The 24,258-nt window shown below is 51.2% G+C and overlaps 1 protein-coding gene across 11 annotated transcripts in view; it reads left to right on the top strand.

Annotated features, from left to right (window-relative positions):
* The window catches only part of NCOR2 (nuclear receptor corepressor 2), a 359,203-nt gene that overhangs the window by 124,023 nt on the left and 210,922 nt on the right, over positions 1-24,258 (top strand). For all 11 annotated transcript variants that reach the window (XM_072600693.1, XM_072600695.1, XM_072600694.1 and 8 more), the window contains exon 4: positions 10,526-10,697. In XM_072600693.1, coding sequence (XP_072456794.1) covers positions 10,526-10,697 — 172 coding nt within the window. The remainder of the gene's footprint in view (positions 1-10,525; positions 10,698-24,258) is intronic.

Genomic DNA, 24,258 nt, shown 5'->3' with positions numbered 1-24,258 from the left:
GTCACTCATGTTTGCTAAGGTTTGAATGGAGCTCCTGCTCTGGGCCTGTGTCACCCACCCCTGCCTGTTGCTACTGCCAAGGCCCCTTCCAATTCTGAAATTCCCTGATTGGTGACTTGAATCCAAGTTTTCCTGCTTTGCTTATGTCTCTCTGTCCCCTCAGGCACTTTTCATATACAAAATGAATTCATTTTCCTAGGATAAAATTCCTTTCCTAGAGGCCTCTCCCCTGCCTTTTCCTGCCTGGCACCTCAGTACTCGATTCCCCTTTCCTGGAGATAGAAGGAAGAGAAATTCCCTCCGTTCTTCTGCCTCCGTGTCCCCAAATGGTCTGCAAAGGCGCTGCCAACTCTGGGGCAGGGGGCTGGACCAGAGGACTGCTGAGCACTTGTCTCCCCCTGGGATTCCCAGGGCCAGCACAGGACATCTGCCCTTCGGCTTCACTTAATGTCTAACCAGCGATTGCTTCAGAGAGGGGGAAAGGGAACAGTTTTCATGACTGGCCCTTTGCCTGTGATATATAGAGCCTTTCTTCATGGCATGGGGGGCTGGGCGAGAGTCTGTCCTGGACGACATTCAGATGTTATAGCCCCCAGCGTGGTCTGCTCTGTGAACCCCATGTGCCTGCTGGGCATCTCTTACAGGTAGTGAGTGCTGGATTGGAGTCCTGCCTCTTCCCCCTGCTGGGTGTGTGACCACATCCAACTCTCCACGCCTCAGTCTCTTGAGCTACGAAATGGAGATATTCCTTATATTGAAATTTAAAAAAAACTCTTCTGTTGGCATCATCTTCATTTCTAAATATATTTCCACCCCCTAAAAAGCAGTGAGGGGGAAGAAGAGTAGTTCAGAAAAACAGGGCAAGGCAGGAAACAGACAGTATGTGTAACAGTGTTCCTTCAAAGTCCCTGACCTCTGTATGGAGTACGTATATTGTTGTCCATACTGGTCATCTCATAGGAAGAGGCCTGTGGGACTCAGTGGCGAGACCCAGGTGTGACACACACACACACACACACACATACACACACGTTAGTTATCAGTGTGCCAGCCTACTTTGTCAGACCCTAAGTTCCCATACAACAAATTCATCACACTAATGACATCACCGTTCTGGGCAAACCTAATCCCCTAAAGGTGGAGTGCGGGCTTGTAACTACACACAACCAACAAAGCCCCCTAGTTACCTATTGTAGCATGGTCATGAGGCTCCAATGAAATCCCATTAAAACACTCAGCCAGATTTCAAAGTTGCCCAGTTTTGGGAGGGGTGGTGGCATGGACCTGTGATTTTATTTATGTAGGGCACTCCTGGTGAGGAAACTCTGCTGGTTCAGATCAGTGTCTGCTCTAATTAAATTTTCTTTTCAATTAACAAAAATAAAATCTCTGTTCTCCCTCTCATTCCCCCCAAAAAAACCTCAAAAAAGTATGTCTGGGGAGGCTCAAACCTGCTTTGCAGCTTCTAAGTCTTAGCTGCCTAGGGCCTTGCCCCTGCCCAGAGTCACCCAGCCTGTAGATGGGAGAGATGGGATTTGAACCCTGGACCAGCTGGCTCCCCAAGTCTCTGTTAGTACAATGATCCACTACTCCACAGTGCCCTAGTTTCCTGATCTGTAAAATGAGGAGGAGGGTGGAGGGCCTCAGAAAGTCTGGTGACTTGGCTCGCCCTCCCTGGAGGGCCAGCATACAGTAACCATCCTTTTGGTCTGCTTTGTGTTGGCCTGTGGATGCCACTGATCTCAAGGAGGGTGTGTCCTGATCGGGAGGCAGCTGGAAATAGGGTCTTTTGCCTCCTGACATTGTTACTGAGTCAAGAATAGCTGCTGCCTCCTCTAGTCTGAAAGTGTAGCCCAGGGCCCCTTTTAAATCTGATTCCTTTGCCCTCCCTGAGAGGAGGAGGAGGAAGGGAGAAAGGGAGGAGAAGGAGGGGGAGGGGGAGCAGGAGCAGCACTGTAAGCCTCCCTTTCCTAGAGGTCTGAGAACTTGTTTTTTAAAAATTTTTCATATCTCCGTGTCAGTATAATTGATTCCCTTTGTCATCTGATGTATTTTCTTTCATGCATTTAAAAGCATGGGTCTGAGGAGGAAGGGGTTGATAGGCAGGCATCCAGGACCCACCCTCTGAGGCTGATGAGCTCCTGCTTTATGGACCCTTCTCCTCTGATTCAGGGAGGTTCTGGGTGACATTTACCCATCAGTATGCCAGGAATTTGGCTTGTTCAGTGGACTTGCCAGCCTGGTGTGGTGTGGGTGTGCTTCCTGCCGGGCCCAGTGTCCTGAGTTCTAATGCTGCACAGAATTGATTTATTTCTGTGGCCGCAGATGGCACTTCGAGGCAGTCAAGTCAGCTTTTATTAGATGCTTCCTATGTGCCTAGCACTGTGCTGAGCTCTGCTCATACAAAGGACAAACAAAACAAAATCAGTCTCACTCCATGCTTTCAGTGAGGCATATATTCTAATAGGGAGGGAGACAAGCATGCGACTTTGTCCTTCAGCATCGCTAGCTGGTCATCCTGTAGGGGAAGGCAGCTAGGAGACCAGCAGAGGCCTCCTGTGGAAGGTGGGCTTTGAGGGGAGCACCCTCTCCCCTGCCTTGTAAATGCATGAGCTTGGGAAGAGTGTGAGCAGCTCATTTCAAGACATCTTGCCAAAGGGGACCCCAAAGCCCAACCTCTGAGGGCCATTCAGGAATATTCCCCTTCAGCCCAAGGCCTAGGGCCATTCTGCGTATGAAAGATCAGGATTGAACAGCTCCTCTGTGCCTGCTTTTTTTATATAGCTTTCTCAGGCTTGCACTTAGGATGGAATGAGATAATAATACCAAAAAACTCATTCTACCCTCAGTGCCCATGGTGACAGTGAGTGCTGGAAGGCAGGATTCAGACTCAGATCTTCCATCTCCTGCCTTCCCAGGTGCAGTGCTTGGAGATACCAAAAGAGAAGACCCACTGTGTCTCCTCAGAGTTTAACAGCCTTGCTCAGGCATTGGGACACAGGTGAAGCCGAGACCTATGTGGAATGGTCTGTTGCTTGGAGAGGCCCAGATAGAGACTCCAGATGCGCCAGGAGCTCGGGAGAGTGAGCTGGCCCTGGGTTGTAGGACCTGAGGGTCCACACCTCCCATTTACTTCCCCTCCCCAAGCAGGATTTGGTGGTGGTTCTGACCTTGACTACAACCAGTAAAGAGCAGCGTTGCCCATGGACAGGCCAGCTCTGCTCTGGCCTGGGCCAAGGGAGGGCACATTCATTAGTGAATGAATATTCCCTTCCTGAAGTCCTACTCTGTCAGTCCATACCATTCATGTCATGCTTACTGTGTGCCGGGCACTGTGCTGAACACTTGGGGTATAGCGCCATACAGGGACAGTCCCTGCATTCTAAAAGGAGAGACAGGGTCCCACAGAGTAGATGAGTGGTAATCTCGGAGGGTAAGGCAAGGGGCAGAGGGGAGGAGGGGAGGGCACTGCAGGCGTGGTAGACAGATGGGCAGAGGTGTGGAGTTGGGAGACAGGAACGTAGCTCCATCATATAGTGCTCTGAGGGGAGTGTGTCAAATTCTCTCATTTGGAATTGGAGGAAATGGAGACACACTGGTGTCTAGTGACCTGCCCAGGATTGGCCCAAGGCTCCAGCCAGCGGCCTCAGAGCCGACTGATTGAGGGCCCTCCCCAGTCACCTGGGCTTTGCCACCTCCTGTCTCCCTTGGCTGCTTGGTTTCCTTTCTTCCAGCCTCTGGCAGAAAACCTTATTTGTCTGTAGCTCTTTGAATGTGATTGGTTTGGTATTTTTCAGGGGTGGCTGTCTGGGCTAGATCATTGAGAAGTGTGTGGGTCTGATAATGGGAGATGAATCAGAGGCTCCCCTCTCCCACATGGTTCCCACTGGAATCCTCTCTGCTTGCTGTCACCGAGCTGTCCCTGAGGGATAGCTCTCCAGAGCCTGGAGCTGGCAGGATGGGACTCAGCCTGGCTGGGGGGATAGGGAGAGAATTGGGGAGAAGAAGCAGGCTGTTCTTTCCCATTTGTGTAGATTTTCGAGAAGCATTAGGGAGGAGAAACCACTTATTATCTCTGCCTCCCAGCTTCCTGCACATCCCAACTAACCCCCAACTTCTAAAGGCAGCCTTTCAAGACCCCCTTAATCCCTCTGTGAATAATCTCAGTTTATCCTGTCAGGGTGCTGGTTGTTTGCATATGGTCTCTGTCTCCACATCAGGCTGGCCGCTTCTGGAGGGCAGGGCCTGTCTTTGGCCTCTCTTTCTGTCCCCCATTGCTTGGCACATGGGAGATACTTGATAAATGCTGGCTGACTGATTGAGCACCCATTTCTCAGTCCCTAGCCCAAGTGTCTTGCTAGCTGGGTGTCTGTACACCCACCTTGCTTTCCCCCTGCCCATGCTGGGTACCCCAGGGATTGATTTCTGAGTATACATTTACTCACTAAAGCCAGTTGTGACATGTCCTGTTTCCAAAGGCTGCTTTGATTCCTGGCCTGGGAGGGAGGCTCCCAGTGGGCTCTCAGCTCAAACAGAAGTCTTGATGGGGAAGGAGATTGGTTGGTTGGTTGGTTGTTGTCCTTCGTCTTTGAACAAAATGACATCACCATTGTAAAGTGAAATTTCACTGTGTCTGACTGTGAGTGACCCCCCCCCCCCTCCCCTCCAGCTATCTGTTACCTGAAGTGTTTGCCAGGTTCCCTCTTGGCCCTAACACTGCTGAATCTGGAGTTGTGGGATCATCTAATCCAACCCTCCTCTTACCCACCTACCATATTTCTTCTCAGGGAGTATTGCCCCCAGCTCTGGGATGCCCTTTGTGCCCTGTTGAGATCCCAGGACCACAGATGGGCTGGAAGGGCCCTTAGAAGTCACTGAGCTCCCTGGTTCCCATCCCCCTCTGTCCCCAACACCGGTCCTCCCTGGGCTTCAGTTCCCCACAGGATGGTTAGGGCCTGTCCCATTTTTGTCTTTGAACCCGGTGCCAAGCCCAGTGCGTGGCACAGATCTAGTGCTTCCTTCCAGTGCCAGGTCTTTGGGCCCTGGTCTTCTCATGCACTGACTGGGTGTGTGGCCCCTCCTCATAGCTCACAGGCAGAAGTTCTTCCCCAAGTGATAACCTGCTTTTGAATTGATGCATTAAAAACCATGATTTCTAGAAGGGCCCCCAGGTTTCCACAGGCTGGAGGGTCCACAAAGCATCAGCAAGTGAAGGACTCCCCACATTTAAAGTTTGGACAACATGCTTTCCATGCGCTGTTGTATTTAGCATCCGGACCACCTGAGGCAGGTCACCCTCACAGCTATTATTTATCCCATTTTACAGATGCAGAAACTGAGACTCGGGGGTAAGGAAGGTAGACTCAGAGACAGTAGTCATGTGGGAGAAAACAAAAAGGGCCAATGAGATTTTTTTAGAAGGAATTAAAAAAAAACCCAGTCACTTGCAAGTTTGAAGGCCTGCCCCCTAGTTTAAATGATCAAAGAAGTGCGAGGGGCCTGTTGCTCCCCTTATGTTACAGAAGAGAAAACTGAGGCCCCAGTGAAGCATCTTGCCCACTGTCACACAGTGGTAAGTGACCGAGACAGGTTTGAGTTCCAGCCTTCTGACCCCCAATCCAGGGTTGTTTTGGGGACTCCCACAGTGGCCCCCAGCTTGCTTCCTGCCTGTTTCCAGAAGGCCTTGAGCCTGGACTTGGCTGGGAAGCTGAGCAGGAGATGTTCAGAGGGGTAGCAGGACAAGGCGGGTTGGTGCAAGATGATGCTGGGGGGCCTGTGGAATGGGAGAGAGGAGGACAGAGGGGAGAGGAATGCTGGGCAGAGCCCCTGCCCCCCAGGAGGATCCCCTGCCCCCTGGCAGATAAGTGGGGTGGGAGGTGAGGTCTCTGCCCTCTCAGCCTGTGGAACTTATTCTCTGTCCTCTTCTAGGCTGGGAAAAACAAGGTCCTCCAGGCCTAGACTTTGGGGAGTTAGAAGAGAGGGTCTGGTCTGATTCCCTTAATTTATAGATGAGCCCCAGAGGGGGAGTGACTTGCCTACAGTCACACAAGCAGTGAGGGGCTCGACTGGGACCCAGCTCTTCTGGCGTTTTGCCACCACTTCTGAGCACTGTTTACAGGGATTTTAAAGCTCCTACACCCACCCTGTCTCCTAAGAGAGGAGTTCCTTTATTTGTTGGATGGGGGTGGCCAGGCTATGAAAGGAACCCACTGGATCAGCATAAAACAATTTACAAGTGTTATTAATCAAATTCTCTTTTAGTAGGTGTCAAGCTTGGGAGGTAAGGATGCATCTACATTGGCAGATGTAAAATTTAGGTGTTGAGGCTGTGTCTATGTTAGCAGATATAAAACCTGGGAGGTAAGGGTCCAACTATAATAGCAGATGTCAAACTCAGGAGTTCGTAGCGTATCTATGTTAGCAGGTATAAAGCTTGGGAGGTAGGGGAGCATCTACATTAGCAGGTATAAAGCTTGGGAGGTAGGGGAGCATCTGCATTAGCAGGTATAAAGCTTGGGAGGTAGGGGAGCATCTACATTAGCAGGTGTAAAGCTTGGGAGGTAGGGGAGCATCTACATTAGCAGGTATAAAGCTTGGGAGGTAGGGGAGCATCTGTATTATTCTGAAATTGTTTCTGAAAATACCCCAGTGACTCCATGATGTCATTGATTTGGATAGCCACGCTGGTCACATGGCCTTTTGCTGCCCCTCGGGGGTCTCTTGCCCATATGGCATATTGGAAAGAACACTGACTGTGCCATCAGAAGACCTGGATTCAGACCCCACTTCTGTCGCTTATAACCTGTACGACCTTGGGCATCTTAGGGCCTCAGTTTCCTCACTGAAAATGCTGGGGTTGGACTGGGGGGGCCTCCAGCATCACTTCCATAGCCCACATAGGATAGCCGGCTACCGCAGAATCCTCGCTTTGGGGGTAACTTGCCCTGCTACTGCTGTGCCAGCCCTTGCCGTCTGCCCTGCCCCTATGCCCACAGGCCCTAGCATGGGCATTGGCAGGGGACACATGGGCTTGGCCCCCTTCACACTGAGCAAGTTACCCTGAAGTGTGGTGGGGAGGGGTGCCTGTTGTTTTAGGGGAGGTCTTCCCTAAGCAGGGTGGGGCTCCTTGATAGTGAATACTTGTCATTTTTCTCTTTATGTCTTCAGTGCTTGTGCAGGCACATAATAAGTGCTTAGTGAGTCCTCCCTCCTCCCTCCCTTCTCCCTCCCTCCTCTCTCCCTCCTCTCTAAATCTTTGACCCAACAGCTACATTCAATTCAAGAAAGCCGCTCAGGCACCTTCCTTGATTTCTCCCACCATACATTACCCTCTATTTGACAGGTTTCCCATTTATTCCTGTTCTTCAGAATTACTTATGTGTCCTTGCCTTTCGTTTTAGAGCTGTCAGGCTTTGTGATTTTCAGAACAACAGTCTGCTCCTGAGGACCTTCCGTGCTGTTAGAGAGATGACACACGTCACATATAAACATATGCATCAGTGGGAGGGCAGGGCAAGGAGTGAGTGTGAGGAGATCCTGTGGAAGGGGATGTTCCAGCTGTATCTTGAAGGAAGTAAGAGGTTCTCTGCAGTCAGTCAGTCAGCATTTATTAAGCACCTGCTATATGCCAGGCACCGTGCTAAGTGCTGGGGATTCAGAGAAAGGCAAAAGACAGTCCTCAGGGAACTCACGGTCTAAGGAGTTGGAGGTAAGGAGGGATGGCATTCCAGGCACAGGGAATGGCTAGGCATGGAGGTGGGAAATGGCAGTGAACAACACGTGTATGGAACAGAGAATAGACCAGTTGGATGGGGCTGGAGAGTGTGGCAATGGCATGATGTGTAATAAGACTGAGGAGGGGTGGGGAGCCAGATGGTGAAGGAATCTTAATAATAATCACAGTAATCTTTGTGTAGCACCTACCGTGTCCCTCGACACTGTGCCAAGCACTTTACAAATCTCATCTCATTTGATCTCCACAACAACTCTGGGGGGCTGGTGCTGTGATGAGGACACCGAGGTGTTGAGGGGTTTGGTGACATGCCCAGGATCACACAGCTAGTTAGTATCTGAGGCTATATTAGAACCTGGGGCTTCCTGACTCTAGGCCTGGCTCTGTCCACTGCCCTCCCTGCCCTGTTGCCTCAAGGGTGGAACAAAGGAGTCTCTGTTTGATCCTGGAGGGCCTCTGGGACCTCTGGAGAATACTGAATAAGGGAGGGGCTGTGGTCAGCCCTCTGTGCATGTGTGTATGTGTGTGCATGTGTATGTGTGTACACATGAGTGCATGCATGTGTATGCATGCACATGTGCGCACAGATTTGTGCGTGTGTATACATGTGTGTGCGTGCATGTGCGTGTGCGTGTGTGTGTGTGTGTGTGTGTGTGTGTAAAACATTACCAGTAGTGTGGTAGAATTCAGAAGCTGGGGTTCAGGCCTTGTTTCTTTCCAGTAGGAGTTTGGGGTCATTTGAGGATCTCAGTAATTTCCTGAAGACAATTCATCCTGCATCTGTTTTTGTGGGTGTAAACCTTGGGGTGTAGGCGTGCATCTTTATGAGTGGATATGAAATCTGGGATGTGGGTAGGTGCAAAGCTTGGGAAGCGTGTGATAGGGTCATCAGATCTTAGGGCTGGAAGGACCCTCTGAGCTCCTCTTCATTTTATGGATAAAGTAACTGAGGCCGAGAAAGGCAGAAGGCCTTGAGCCTTGAACGCAGGTTCTCTAACCTCCGGCTCCCCCACGCACGACCCCTCAGAGGGCTTTTTATGATTCGTCTCTAGACTGGAAGGTAATGGTGGACTTCTGTGTCCTCTGGAGGTGGAGGGTGGGTACAAGCTATCAGGGGACTGGCCTTTGCTGGGAATACCTGCTAGCCTTGGGTGCCCCAAGGGCGACTGCTGGGCTTTGGTCCCATGTTTGGGTCCAAGGTGAGTGGGCCTTACCAGGCTTAGCTGGGACTTTTTGCAGTGGGCTGGCTTTTGGTACCTGACACATCCTGGAGCTGTCACAAGGCGTCTGCTGGGCTCCATGCCAGGCCTCCCTCTCCAGGTATCACTTGTGTAAAGTGGGGGAATTGGATGAGATCCTAGGGATCTTTATTTTTCCTTGGCATGGGCAGAGGGGCCATCTTGTCCAGCCCCTCGTTTCGTGGGCCCAGAGAGGCTCAGGGGGTGTAGCCAGGGTCCCTGAGCCAGAGCGGGTGTTTGTAAAGCACTTCACAGACTTGAAAGTGCTGCAGAAAAGTTAGCCACCATTATTGCTGCTTATTCGTTGTTAATGTCATTATCAGCCCCCTTCACAGCGCTCCCCTCCCCTGTACAGGTTTCTAAGGTGCTGGCCTAGGTTCTGGCTCTGGTCTCGAGTAGAGTGGAGTAGGCTGGGGGAAGGAGCACGGGGACCTGGGGGGACTTTCTGCCTTTGGGTTTTGATGCAAGTCAAAGCTTGCCCTTGGGTTGGCAGACGGCATACAAGCACGGCAGTTCAAGCTTTGATGTTCCTGGGAGGCTAGGGTAGGAGAGCCTGGGGGTCTGGTTGGGAAGCTGCTTGCTGGCTCTTTGCCTCAGTTTCCTTATCTGTAAAATGAGATATTATTACTGGTGCTGTCGCAAAATTGTCATGAGGGTTATCACACAAGGCAATCATAGGCTTTTCCAAGGTGTCCATCAAGCAAGTCTCCAAGTGCCAGCTGTGTGTGTATGTACGTGTGTGTCTGTGTGTGCATGTATGTGTGTATGTATGTGTGGGTCTGTGTGTATGTGTGCATGTATGTGTGTATGTGCATGTGTGTGTGTGTGTGTGTGTGTGTGTTGGGGGGAGAGGAATGCAAAAGGAAATAGAGAAGACATTTGAGTAATTTGGTGATGTGTCTTGGAGTCAAGAGACCTGAATTAGAATCCTACCTTAAACACATCCTAGCTATGTGACCCTGGACAAGTCACTTCACCTTTACCTGCCTCAGTTTCCTCCTCTGTAAAATGGGGATAATAATAGATTTGGCCAGGCTCACACTGACAGTAAGTGAGAGGTCTGGGGTTCCAACCAGGCCCTCTCCTCTCAATCCCCAATCTTCCTCCTAGCCCTGCAGCTGAGGTGCTGCTTTGCTTGGGGGAGCAGGGGTGGGGGGTTTTCATAGTGTGGGCAACAGGTACTTGAAGTGGGTCTTTGTCCGCATGAGAGATGCATCTTCTTTACTTTTACATGGTCACTCGGGTGTTCTGGTGGCCTTGAATCCTAGCATCAAGAGCCTCTTGAGCCTGGTCAGACAGGGGCAGTTAAAAAAAATGTTTTTATTGATATATTTTGTTTTTACATGAGCTCCATTTCACAATATACCCCTTCCCTGCCCCCTCCCACTCCATCACCCAAGAGCCACCCCTCATGACAAACAATAAAAAATAAAAAAATACCGGTATCACAACATTAAGCAGTGTTCTGTCCCCTGGTCCCCTTCTGCAGGTAAGAGAGGGAATCCAGAGAAATTCGAAAGGAATTGACCTGCCATGTGTTCTTCCTCCACCCCAGGTCTCAGGAGTTACACCTGCGGCCAGAGTCCCATTCTTACTTGCCTGACCTGAGCAAATCTGAAATTGAATTCATTGAGTCTAAAAGGCCTCGGCTGGAGCTGTTACAGGAGCCGCTGCTTCGGCCCTCACCTATGCTGGCCCAGCACGGGGGGACGGAAGACCTGTCCAAGGTAAGAGGAAGACCCTTCCCCACCCCTGTCCTTGGTCGCTGCCTGCTGCTGCTGCTGCCGCTGTCCTCAGGGCTGTCCTCTGCAGAAGCCTGTTGGCTCCCGTGATTTCGTCTGGCCTTCCATCCTTCCTTTTGACCACCTGTCCACTCAGAAATCTGCCTGTCCTTGGATCCATTTATCAATCTAACTGTTTATCCCTCTGCTTTCCATCCCTCCATTCATCTTTCTTTTCGTCCGTCCTTTCATGAATGCATCTGGCCACAAGTACTTGTCTAGTACCTTCCATGTGGTCTCTATAAACCTCATAAGTACAAGGGACTTTTCAGTTTCTCTTTCTATCCCTTGTGCCCAATACAATGCTTGGCACACAGTAGGTGTTAAATAAATTCTTTTGGTATTGAATTCAGGAAAAAAATAAAAATAAAAAATAAAAAACTCAGCTTCTGTCTGTGTGGAATTGGGTGTGAAAACAAGCCTTTTGTAAAATATAGACCTTTGTATGTATACATGTGTATGTATGTATGTATACATATATATATAATTACTTACATAATTAAATACATGTGCATTGCTTCTAGGCAGAAAAGAAAACCAAGAATGTTCTTCTCTGACAGATTCTCATTGGTGGCTCGGGTAGAGCATTGACCGTGCCTACCTCAGTAATTATAGGTGACATTTATATGGAGCTTTGAGCCGAGCAAATCCACCCGTCAGTCAGCACGTGCTTATTAAGGGCTTTCTGGCGCTCTGGCCCCGTGCTGAGAGCAGGAGGGGCCGAGCTAGGATGTTTACAGTCTGTGCTCCTGAGCTCACGTTCCAGTGTCCACATACAGGTACACACATGCACATACGTCTGCATGTGTACGGACGTGAATGGGTCTGTACTGTGGGAGGAAAGCCCTCTGCTTGTACTCGGCACAGCTGGTGTGTTCTGTAGCGTGCTTAGGCCTTGGAGACAGGGAGATGAGTTCAAATTATATCTCCAACACATGCTAACTGGGCCGGTCAACAGAATCTGTCTGGACCTCAGTTTCCTTATCTATAAAATGGGAGTAAAAAAAGTGCCTACATCCTAGGGTGGTTGTGAGATTAACAGTGTTTGTAAAGTGTTTGTAAAGTGCTTAGCAAACTGTTACTAGCTGTTATTTTTATTAGTATTATCGCTATATTACATAGAATAAATGAATTTATGGGTATAGGATATATAGCATCTTAGGGAAGGCAGGGCACTTACTCTGTTCATGTGGAAGGCATTTTGAAGGTGGTGGGGTTTACCCGCATCTTCTCATTTTATTTTCTCAACAACCCTGAGGACTCAGGACTATTTCAAATCCCATTTTTCAGAAGGGGAAACTGAGGCTCAGAGAAGGATGTGGCTTGCCTTCGCTCCTGCCTGTCATGGTACCAAGCAGTTATGCAGGCAAGAGCCACTGGGAGAGGATGAAGCCCTCTGTGAGTGTCAGCACCTCCGCGTTGGTCTGCTGCGCTCACCCCACTTTGTCCACGTTCCATGTGTGCGGTGCCCCCCTGGTCCCCAATCAGTAGGACATTCAGGACCCTCTCTGGTGCCAACCCCTAATTGATGTTTGCCATGGTTGAAGGAGCGGATGTGCCGGGCTGCCTCACCTTCTGGTCATTAACCATGTTAGTGCCAATCCTTGGAGAGCTGAAGAGCTTACCTGGTATCTTTTGTGTCCCTGCTAATTATGTTTCCCCACAGCGTGACTCAGAGCTGACGGTGCCCTGCTCCCAGTCCTATCTCAGGCCCCTGGCCCTGGTGGTGAGGGGGATTCTTGCCCAGGAGCAGAACCTGGGCTGGGGGGCAGAGGTTCAGCTCTGGGTCTTCATCTGGTGTCAGTTTGACTTGGGAGGCACTAGGCAAGGGACATCCGCTTGGTGAGGGGTCCTCTACTTGGCCGAAGGGCAGAGAGACAGAAGGTGGTGTGGGGAAAGGCTGGTACTCTTCCCTTGTGAGAAGGGGCACTGCATCTGGGGTCCATGAATGTGTTTTTAAAAATGCTTGGATAATGATCTTTCAGTATAATTGGATTCCTTTCTGAACCCCTGCTATTCATCTGATGCACTTACATCCCCGGTTCTAAGAAGGGGTCTGTCCATTGGCTTCCTCACTAGCCTGCCAAGGTGGGTCCTGGACATAGAAAAGGTTAAGAAATTCCTTCTCTGGATTCCTTCCCTGCATTTGGAGTCAGAGGATAGGGGTTTGAATCTTAGGAGCCCTGGGCACGTCACTTCAGTCCATGGTCATCCTCAGTTTCCTCATCTATCACAGAGGTCCCTCCCAGCCCTGGTGGTCAGAGCCCTTTTTCAGAAGTGCATAAAGGAGAGTGTTTGGCTCAGTGGAATGAGTGCTGTTGGAGGCAGAGACGGAAGGCCTGAGTGCTCATCCTTGTTGTGTGCTCACCCAGCTGTGTTGGCTAGGTTGCTTTCATAGCCCTGATCCTCAGTTTCCTTCTCTGTAAGATGAGGGGCTTGGCCTTGCTGGTGCCCCATTCAGTCCCTTCAAGCCTCAGGTCTGTGATCCATGACCTGGGCTGAGAGGAGACAAGGAGAGCTGGGAGAGATCAGGTCTGGTTGGAGGTCAGGCAGGGAGACTGCCTAGGGGTCTTTGTGTGGCAGGGCTGCTGGTTAGAAGCAGTGCTGGGTGTCTCTCTGGGCATTTGGAATGCTCTCTTTTCTGGAGTTTGGTTAGAGCCTGTTGTGTTTGGCAGATGAGGTGTGTTTCTGGTTTGTCTCCGTTCACCCTGACGTCCTGTCTCCCTACCTTGAGGGACCTGGTGACTTTCCGAATTGAGGGTGCCCCCCCCTTCCTTTGTGAGACAAAAAGACTTTTGCAGGCTGGATGCTGTGCCCCTAGAACAGCTATGACCTTGATTCTCAAGGAATGGGGCATTGCCTGGGCAAGGAGCCAGCCCCGGGAGGGCTGTTGACTGCAGCTGGCCAAAGCTGAATGGGTGACATTAGCCAGCCGGGCCTGCCCGCTGCCCTGCCAGGCCTTGATCTGACAGTCAAATGAGGGCTTGGCTCCCCATTCCGGGGACCATGCCAGGACCTTGCTGAGACAGCAGGGTGGGGGTGGCATGAGGGTTGATTGTCTTGATAGTTGGCCCAGGTGCCCAAGGTCATCAGGATCCTGGAAGAAGCAGCCGAAGCTTCTGGTAGCAGGAATGATGTGTGTGCCTGGTGTACCAGGTTAGGATAAGTTTCCAGCCCCGGCGGGGCCTTAGGACTTCAGGATCTAACTGGGCCTTTGTCCCCCAGCCGTCCTCAAATGCAGGCTGTTAGTCACAAAGACTAGGGAGCAGAGAACATGGACCCTTCTTTTAGGAAATGACCCTTTTAAGGAAGGCACTTTGGGAGAATTGAACATGAGACCCCTGAGGACAGGCTCTGCTGTATTCTTCCTGTGTCTTTGCATTTTTGAGTCTGTAACATCTGGCTCAGAGCTTTTTCCTTTGTGTCAGTCTTGCTGGGACACCCCTCAGCCTGTCCCCTGGCCCAGCTGTCGAGAGTATAACATCCTTGAGGGCAGGGAGGGATTGTTTGGTGGTTGGCCCTTATATCCTCAACTCCTAGCACAGTTCATGGCATGCGGTGAGCAGACCATTAATCAATGCTTGTTTGCTTGGATTGGACTGGCTTGGTGGAGGAGGATTTTGGTGAGACCTTAATCGAGGCTTGTAGAATTGAACAGAATTACTTCTAGTCTGTGTGAACCTTATCTTACAGAATCTTGCAGTATTTTTCTTAGCTCCTGGGGCAGTTACTAGATCCCAAGTACAGGGTGCTGGCAAACAGAGCAGCGCCTCAGGGCCCTCAGGAGCGGAAAGCATTTTGGTGACAAGCTCATTGAAGTCTGAGGTGTTACACATTTCACATCTGGCAAGTTGGCAGAGATGACACAACATGGTAGTAACCAATGTTGGGGAGGCTGTGAAAAGACAGCCACACTCATACATTATTGGTGGAGCTGTGAATTGGCCTAGCAATTCTGGAAAGCAATTTGGAATTAATGCTAAGAAAGTGACTCATATGTCTGTGTATATTGGCTCATGTTATTCTGGGCATACAGACTCAAAAAGGGTCTCAAATATCTATCATAGTACTTTTTATAGTAGCAAATATTGGAAACAAAGCAGATGCTCAGTGATAGGGAGTGACGGGATACTATGTGTAAAATGGGACCTTACTGTGTTGCAAGGAACTATGACCGATGAATACAGAAAAGCAAGAAGACTTAGAGGAGCTGATGCAGAATAAATAAAGCAGAAAACCACGTGCTCCTTGACTGCAACAATCTAAACTGAAAGAACAGCTGCAGCAGACCATTCAGACTTCACTGCTGTCAAAGTCTGATGACCAGCTTTGTCCCCCAAGAGAGCAGGAGCGTGCAGGTGTGCATGGAAAGAGTGGATCAGGTGCTGGCCATTACTTTCCTGTGGGCCCTTGAGGCAGGGAGGGGTGGGGGCCTCGACCCAGGTGCGTGCAGGCAGACAGCCCCCAAGGCCACGCTGCCTGCCTGTTGGAAGCTTTTATTTGTTTAGTTTTTACAGTGTTGTCCCTATAGTATCACTTCTTCTGGCTCTGCTCACTTCCCTTTACATTAGCTCATGCAGGTCTTCCCAGGTTTCTCTGCAACCTTCCCCTCTATCGTTTCTTGCAGCACACCTGTGTTCCCTCATGGGCATAGACCATGACTTGTTCAGCCACTCCCCAGTTACTTAGCACCCTGAGGTTCCAGTTCTTTGCTCTAAAACCATGATGTCAAACTCAAATAGGAACAGAGCCTTGAGCATGAGGAAATTGGACAAGGTGCGCTTTTTCAGCTCTCTATTTCAATCCTGGGTGATCTCACAGCTTTTGGGCTGCCACAGGACTCAGTCTCTAGAGTGCTACACTTATGTGCAGTCAGGAGACCTGAGTTCAAATCCTACATCAGATACTTCACAGCTGTGTGACCCTGGAGAAGTCACCTCACTCTGTCTTAGTTTTCCTTTTATGTAAAATAGGGATCATGCTAGCTTCTATCCCATAGAACTGTTGATAGAACCAAGCAAGATGAACACATGTGAGGTGCTTTGCAAACCTTAAAGCTCTTTGTAAATGAGAATTATTATTATAATTGTCATAGTCTTATTACTGCAAGATGGGTGACCTGGTGATAAACTGTCTGGCCAACTGTCTTGAGCCTTGGAAGGGGGGCAGTCTGTATTAGGAGAGAAAGGCCCATGGTGGCGGGGGTGTCTTTGTGTAGTCTGAGCAGAGAAGGCAAGTGGGTCTGGAGCAGAGGGAGTACCCTCATTGATACAGTGGAAAGTACACTGGCTGAGGAGTCACAGGGCCTGGGTTCAAATTGTCCTCGTAGTACATTTGGGCGAGTTATTTCCCTTCCCTGGACCTCTGTCCCTGTCTGTGACACGGGGAGTGGGGTTAGGTGGCCTCTCAGGGCCTTTTCCATTCTGACTGTAGTTTGACCATTTCCTGTTTCTCTAGAGCAGAGCACTAGGAGACGTCCTCATGTCTTAAACATGTTGAATTTCAGATGTGGGGGAGGTCGGGAAAAGGAGGGAAGACAAGTCAGGGGTGAGCTATCCCTCCTTGGCTCTTGCTGGGTGCTCAACTGGGCCCCAGCCTGGCTGCAGTGGGAAGCAGGTGTGTGGGCCAGAGAGGTTGCAGTGAGCAAGCGATAGAAGGCCTTCCTTTGTCCTTCCCTGCAGCCTCTGGCTGGCATCCACATCATCTCTGTGGGTGGTGGGGAGCTGTCTGGTGCCCGTTCTGCAGCTGCCCTCACCCTCTGCCCACTGAGGGTGGGAGTGGTGCCTCAGGGAGGCTTTGAAATGCAGATGGGCTGGGAATGCCCCCTGCTCCAGGCTGGGTGTCTAGCTGGGCCACCCATGGAGTGCACACTGGCAGTGTGGGAGATGGGGGCACTGAGGCTCACTGGCCCCTGGGCATTCACAGCAGAGGCAGGGCTTATGCAGCTGAGAGCTGGATCACCATGTGGCTCTGCTGATGTTCTGGGCCACGTCATGGGTCTGACATCACTGCAGAGAAAACAGACTCATGAAATGCTTCATGTGTGCTCATCTCTGGGCCTCAGACCTGGGTGCTAAGCCTGATTTCCCAGCTGCTGTCTGTGTGACCTTAGACAAGTCACCTGACCTTGCTCTAAGAATAAGGTCTGTGGACAAGGTGCCATCCTTTCTATTTGTTAATCTAGGAACCTCTGAACACTTAAGTACCTGCATGCTCTGGGATATGGGCCTCAGTTTCCTCAACTATCCAGTGGTCTCTGGGGGGGGGCACAGAGAGGGGTCCTGAGATAGAATGAAGCAGCTGCTGCCCCTCCCTTTGGTCTTGACAGGCAGATAGCAGGGGCAGGTTGCGTGGCACAGTTAAGAATAGTGTAGTGGACATTTATCCAGAGTTTTAAGGGATGCAGAGAGTAGTGCACACATGACTGGAGCAGAGTCCCCTCTGGGAGGCAGGTGATCTTGTGATCACCCCTATTTTAGGGATGAGGAAACCGAGGCAGGCAGGGTGAAGTGAGCCAGGTCGTGTTGCTGGTCAGCATCTGAGGCTGGATTTGGAGAGCTGGTTCTGACCCCGGCGCTAGTACTTTTCTCCTACTGTACGGTTATTAGAATGCCCATTTGACAGATGAGGAAACTGAGTCAGACAGGAAGTTAAGTGACTTGGCCAGTGCCACACAGCTGGAAGCTGAGGTCAGATGTAAACTAGGGTCTAGATCCCAGTGGGCTCCGAGGTCACAGCAGATGTGCCTGAAGCCATGAAATTAAAAGGCACCTGCTCCTTGGAAGGAGAATTATAGCAGAGGTGGAGGAAAGCAGAGGCCTCGCCTTGCCAAGGATCTGCAGAGTCTGAGCTACGGTGTTTCCCTAGCAGTGGATGGCCATGAGAGGCAGCTCTCAGGAGAGCTGAGCGGCAGGTTGGGGGCTGGAGAAGACTTCAGGGAATCCCTGGGATGGCAAGATCAGTCAGTACTTAGAGAAGTGAATGCAGATTGTTCATCGAAGGTCAGATATATACTGAGGCTGCAGCTTCAATGCTTTGGGCCCGTGCTGAGAAGGTGGGGCTCATTGGGAAAGATGGGAGGCAAAAGGAGAAGGGGATGGCGGAGGATGAGATGGATGGATGGATGGTGCTGAGCAGGTGGGCAGGAGGGGGACGTGGTCTGGGGAGTCAGTGTTTGAAGCCAGGTTTGGCTGCTAACCACCGGACCACCTGGCTGCCATGGCCACTGAAGAGGTAAGCATCTGAGACAGGATTTGAACCCAGACCTTTAAACTCAAAAGCCAGATTCTTTCCACTGTACTGCCACTGTGCTCCATTTTACAGATGAGGATACTGAGGTTTGGAGGGGTTAAGTTCCTGACTCAGGGTCAGACCTAGCTGATGCAGTGGATGGGGTGCTGGGCCGGAGTCAGGAAGACCTGCGTTCCAGTCCAGCCTCAGATCCTTCCTAGGGGTGTGACTCTCAATGGTCTCAGTTTCTTCATCTGTAAATGGATATAATAATAGTGCCCACCTCCCAGCATTGTTGTGAGGATCAGATGAGATGATGTTTATAAAGTACCCAGCATGGTGCCTGGTGTGCATAGTAGGGAATACACACACGCACACGCACATGCCCGCTGGGTCTTTGTTGGTGTTTGGTATCGGTGGCAGGGTTCTAGACTCCAGATTTGTCTCTAGAACTGAGTTCTCTGAGGAGAGATGAGAGAGGGAAAACATCGGAGCGGGGCTCTTTCTGTCCCCGGGGTTTTGCTGGGTTGGATGGTGATAGAGGCAGAGGGGAGGAGGAGGCAGGGTCACATTTACAGTGGAACTGGGGCATGTGAGGGATGAGCAGCACATCTCTTGATGAATATTTCAGAGTCCCACCCTCTGGGTTTACAGATGGAGAAACCGAGGCACAGAGCGGGGAGCAGTGACTTAGGATCAGAGTTCTGGAAAGAGAAGGGCCTCAGAGGTCTCTTGTCCAGCCCTCTCGCTTTAGAGGTGAGGAGACTGAGGCAGAGGGTCACACAGTGAGTGCAGAATCTGAACTCGGGCCTTGGTGAGTCCAGAGCCTTTAGGGGCTCTGACTGTATTTTATTTTCTCATTGTGCCTCTGGTGCCTGGCAGAAAAATGGAGTAGCTATGGGCCTGGAGTTGCTGACTGAGTTGCCATACCTCCTTCCACCTCCCCCAGGGCTCCCTGCACCTTCTCATCTCCCTCCCCACAGCAGGTGCCTGTGAAGGGAGGAGGCCCATGTGCAGGTGGTGCTCTCCTCGGCCCTGGAGGGTGTGGGAGAGGCCGCTCTGCTTTGTGCACGTGTAGGGGAGGTCGGGGGACTCGGGGGGCCTCTCGGGTTCTCTGCAGCCTGAGCATGAAGGTCGATTGAGGATAGACTTCTCCCCGCCTCCTGCCTAAGCCAGCCCGCCCAACTTGGGCACAGCCAGGCTCCCCTGGGTTTGGCAGCTGGCTTTCAGATGGAAGGAAAGTGGCTAACAGCCACCCAGTGTTTCCAGCGTCCCTGGTGGGGGTGGGGGGGGGGGCAGGAGGATCACTTCTGGCCCCTCCTGGCCACCTTGACTCCACACAGCTGCTTGTCTGGGGGCTCACCTGGCAGATCAAAAACCCCCTGAGGGCAGGGACTGGCTACAGCATCTGGCACACGGCTTGGCACTTTCTGTTTTGGAGGTGATGGTGGTGTCTATTAAATGTAGGGAATGCTTGGGTGTCTGTCAGAGCAGAGCAGTGATTAGTCTACAGTTTAGTGGCCCTGAGAAGTGAAGAGACTTGCCCAGGGTCACTTTGCCCATCAATGTGCCCTGCTCCCTCCCTCTTCCCCCACAACCCCTGCCCCCACAGGCCCCATACCTGCCTCACAACCACCTGGCCCACCTGACAGTTGCTGACAAAACCCTTCTCCTTGGGGTGTCCTTGACAGCCATGGCTGGCGCTGGTGCTTCTGCTGGTGATTCTGGGGGAATTAGGACTGGCTTTGGTAGCCACTGAGGCCCCAGGGGTCAGGAGGGAACCTGGTTGGGGGTAGGGTTTCTCCCTCCAAGGCCCCCAGTTTATTTTCCTTCTTTTCCCTTTTGGTGTGGAGGATCTGCTGTTGTGGCAAAGATCAGATTTACCTGTTTCATTAATTTGAAAGCAAGCCCTCCGCCCAGGTTTACAGGTAGTGAAATGCATACCCCTTCCCAAAGTGTCCCAGACGGAATCGTGACCTCTCTGGGCCCTAGCTTCCTCACCTGGAAAAGAAGGGAATTTGGCCTGATGAACCTGTGGGTCCACTCCAGCTCTAGACCTCTCATCTGTAAAGTGCGGGCAAGCCATCCCTGTCCTGCCCGCTCTAAGGGCTGTGTCTTGAAGGGGGCACAGTGAAAAGTTTATTGGTTTGGATTCTGAGAATCCAGCCTCAAATGTTATCTCTCTTACTCGTGTGTCTTTGGGCAAGTCACTGCACCAAAATGGGCCTCAGTTTCCCCAATTGTAAAGGGACGGGGTTGGACTTAAGGCTTAAAGTCTGCAAGCCTTACATAGGTTAGTTTCCACAGGCCTCAGTTTTCCTACCTGTAAAGTGGGTGGGTTGAACAAGCTAGCCAGAGGTCTCTGGCTCTAAATCTATGATCCTATGAATTCACTTCATTCTTCCATCCCCAGACCCTCAATTTATCTTCCTCCAGCCGTGTATGTGTGTGTGTGTATGTGTGTGTATGTGTGCACACATGCGTGTGTGTGCTGCAACCCTCCACCCTCTGAGCTCTGTGAGGAGGAGGAGGAGGAGGGCTCTTTATTGATCAGGCCTGGCCAGCTGCCATCTGTACACATAAAGCAAGGCTATCTCACGAGCTCTGTACTCCCACAAGGGAGGCTGTAACTGCATGCCTTCAGATGCTGCATTTTATTACCTCCCATCCTCCCCAGCCCCAAGAGCTGGGGAGGGTTTTTATGGGAGCAGGAGAAAGCCGGTGGGGCCATCATGTCCCAGGCCTGTGCTTGCTCCAGGCTAAGGTGGAAATTCCAGCGGGTTCCTGTGGGAGCTTGGAGCTCGCAGGTGAGGTCAGGGTGGGGGCTGGGGCTGGCGGGCTCTCAGCCCTTCCCCAGGTGCACCCCACTCTTCACTTCTTTGGGACGGGTGTTCCCTCTTTACTGAAGACAAGTATGTGCCAGCAAAGTGGGTTGTGAAATCAATTTGTCAAGTGAATCCCATTTGTCCAATAATTTCCTTTTCATTATATATAACATAGGAGACGTGGTTCTACGGAAAAAATTCCTCTTTGCACTGCTGGAAATTTTAAGAAGGAAATAGATTTTTTAAATTGCTGGCTGACACACATATGGCCCCCTTGGGGTTTCCTTGGTGGGGCCGCCCCCTCCATGATTTGGTGGTCAAGGCTCAAAAAGAATGACCTTCACGTGAGAGCCACACAGGCTCCCGTGGGAATAGCCCTGGCTCTGGTGGCCTTGGACCTGCCTCACATCTCACCTCCTCACTTGCAATTTACGTGGCCTCAAGTGTCTCCTTTTACTGCCCTCATCTGTAGAATGGAGCTGGGTTCCCTGGCCCCTGAGATCCCTTCTGACTCTAGACCTGTGATGCCATAATAGCCAACAGTTGGCGTTTATGCAGCTTTTAAGGTGTGAAAAGCGCTTTGCAGACATTTTCTCATTTAACTGGTTTGACAACCCTGGGGGTATTACTTATGATTATTGATCCCATTTTACAGATATAAAAACTGAGGCAGACCAGGGTGAAGTGACTTGCCCAGGCTCACACAGTTAGTGAGTGTCTGAGGCTGGCCAGAATTAAGCGTGAATTAAGTCATGGGAGCACAGATGTAGACCTGGCTGAGAGACTTTAATCCTTGCCCAGGGTCTGATACATAGTAAGTGTCCTGTCTTCCTGACTCCAAGTTCAGCGTTCTCTCCACGGTCCATCTCCCGAATGGATGACCGGTTATCTAGAGAGTCAGCCTTGGGTTCCATGTGCCCTGGGATGAAGCCCTTTCTCTCACCCATGTGGGTGGTTTGGCCACTAGCAGCTCTTGAAGGTCACCAGTTAGAGGCTAATTGGTGACTTTCTACCTTTGGGAAATCCCAGGTTTAGACTCTCAGATTAAATGAGGTCTGACTTACAGATGGGGAAACTGAGACAGTGACAGGGAAGCCTGCTGGCCTGAGGCAGGCCTGGGAGGGGCCTGGGTGCTCCTGTCTGTCCCTCATCCTGTAAAAGTGGAATGTAGGCGTTTGGCCTCTCACATGTCCTGGGCCAGCATTTGACTGTGATGGAAGGAGACGGGTCAGGGTGGGGGGCAGCCTGCAAGTCCTTATGTACCAAGATATCACCGAATTCCTTCCCTGGCCCCTTTCTCTGGCTGTCCTAAGGCTGAACAATTACATTTAAATGCCTCGCTCAGCTGCAGCTCTGGGTGAGGTCAGTTTGTATGGTTCTCATTGTGGCTGCCTGCCTGCTCAACCAGTGGGCGCTCAGCCACGGCTGTGTCTTCAGAGTTGGGGTACAAACCTCTTACTCTCTCCCCCTCCCCCTCTTTTTTGAGTTTTCATATGCTAGGGAGAGCTCCTGGAGCATAGGAGGCAGGGCGTTGAATTCAAGTGTTAGAGCTCCGTGCCCCTGGACAGGTCACCCAACGTTCTGTCATTCTCAGACAACTTTCTAAGGTTGTAAGTTAGTCAGCAAAAAGCCTGCTACATCCCAGGAAGTCTGCTTAAGCATTTCACAAATATTATCTCATCCAATCCTCGCAGTAATGGGAGGCAGGTGCTTTTATTGTCCCCAGTTTACAGGTGAGGAAACTGAGGCAGACAGCGGTTAAGTGACTTCCCCAGGGTCACACAACTAATAAGTTTCTGATGTTGGATTTGAACTTGGGTCTTTCTGACTCCAGGCTCTACCTGCTGGACTACCTGGCTGCCTAGGTGGGAGATGTAAGGTGTAAGAAGCCTGGAAAGTTGGGAGGGGGCAGGTTAGGAAGGACTCTGGGGGCCAAACAGAGCATTTTGAATTTGGTCCTGGGTTGCCAGGAGCCACAGGAACAGATGGAGTGGGGGTGACGCCATCTGGCTTGCACTTTAGGGAAGCACTTGGGCCACGGAGGAGCTGGATCCACGGCCTGCATTTGGTCTTCCACACTGATGCAACGTTTCAACCCCAGCACAAGCCTTAGGCCAGGACCCCTCCCCTAGAAGAAGAGGCCCCAGAGAGATGGAGAAAGGCCAGTGGAAGCAATGAATATTCTTGGCCTTGGTGGGAGGAGAGACCTGTGCTAGGCCTGCCACAGAGTGCCCCCTGGGGTGCTGAAAGGGGTCGCTTTTTCTTGTCTGCCTTCTTGCACGTGCTCCTGTTTCTGCACTTATCCCAGTCTGAAGCTGAGCCGTGCACCTGCAACATCCAACCTCTGAGCAGGTGGGCTCACTTTGGCTCCCCTGCCTGACCCTTCTCTGCCCCTCTTCTACCCTCCTCCTGAGCCTGGGAAGCTGAACTAAGTGCGGGTGGTCCAAAGCCGGGGCTCCATCCCAGTCTGGGCCTCTCCTCAGGAGCTGGCCCTCCCCTGGATAGATGGCCAGACACAAGGCTGGGGCAGGAGGAAGACTCTCCCCTGGACCTTCCCTGTTGGCCTGCTCTGGATCCCCTCCAACCTGGGATCTGCCATCCTCCTCCTTCCTCCCCAGACTGGCTCTTTTTCCTAATCATTTTGTTTTTTTCCCCATGTAGAAAGCAGGATGAAATTTAAACGTTTCCAAAGAGTGACATTTCCATTTGAAAAGCTGTTCATTGAAGTGCATCTCTAGTGGGATTTGGTCTGCTTCTTGATACTGGGGCTTTAGGAATCTCATTTCCTCTCCCTGGTAATATGATGCCAAAGGAGAGTATTTGATTGGGGTGTGTGTGTGGGTAGGGGGTGTGTGTGTGCGTGTGTGTGTGTGTGTGTACATTTTTTTTAAATACATGAGATTATTAGGAGAGGTGCTTCATAAATTCCCTGTCCCCACCCTCTCTAGGGTTTTGCCCCTCCCAGCCCTCATCCCACCCCCACACTCCCAATCCGACATCTCCAAGAAATCTGTTTTCCCATCCCTGCTCCCTCCCTCCTTCCCTCGCTTCTCCCACCTTAGAGGTTTGATCATCTGGGGATTTTCAGATCCCCTCCATTAGCTTCTCTTCCCTCTTACAGCTAATGCCACTTCTACCTTTGCCTGGCTGAGTGGTCACTTGGGAGCCCCTTGTTCAGACCCTGCCCCAAGGTTCCCCAGAGAGAAGAAGAGTGGGCCCTGTCTGTCTCTCTCCCCTCTTTTTTTCTGTCTCCTCCTCTCTCTCTGTCTCCTTCTCTCTCTGTCTCTGTCTCTCTCCCTCTCCCTCTCTCTGTCTTTCCCTCTCTCTCTCTTTGTTTCTCCCTCTTCCTGTCTCTCTCTCTGTCTCTCCCTGTGTGTCTCTCTCTGTTTCTCTGTCTCTCTGTCTCTCTCCTCCTCCTTCACTCTCTGTCTCTCTCTTTCTCTCTGTCTCTT

This window comes from Notamacropus eugenii, chromosome 4 (genome assembly GCF_028372415.1).
Source record: "Notamacropus eugenii isolate mMacEug1 chromosome 4, mMacEug1.pri_v2, whole genome shotgun sequence".
NCBI lineage: Eukaryota > Metazoa > Chordata > Mammalia > Diprotodontia > Macropodidae > Notamacropus > Notamacropus eugenii.
The sequence above is the reverse complement of the archived record's forward strand: the minus strand, read 5'-3'. Positions and strand labels throughout refer to the sequence as shown.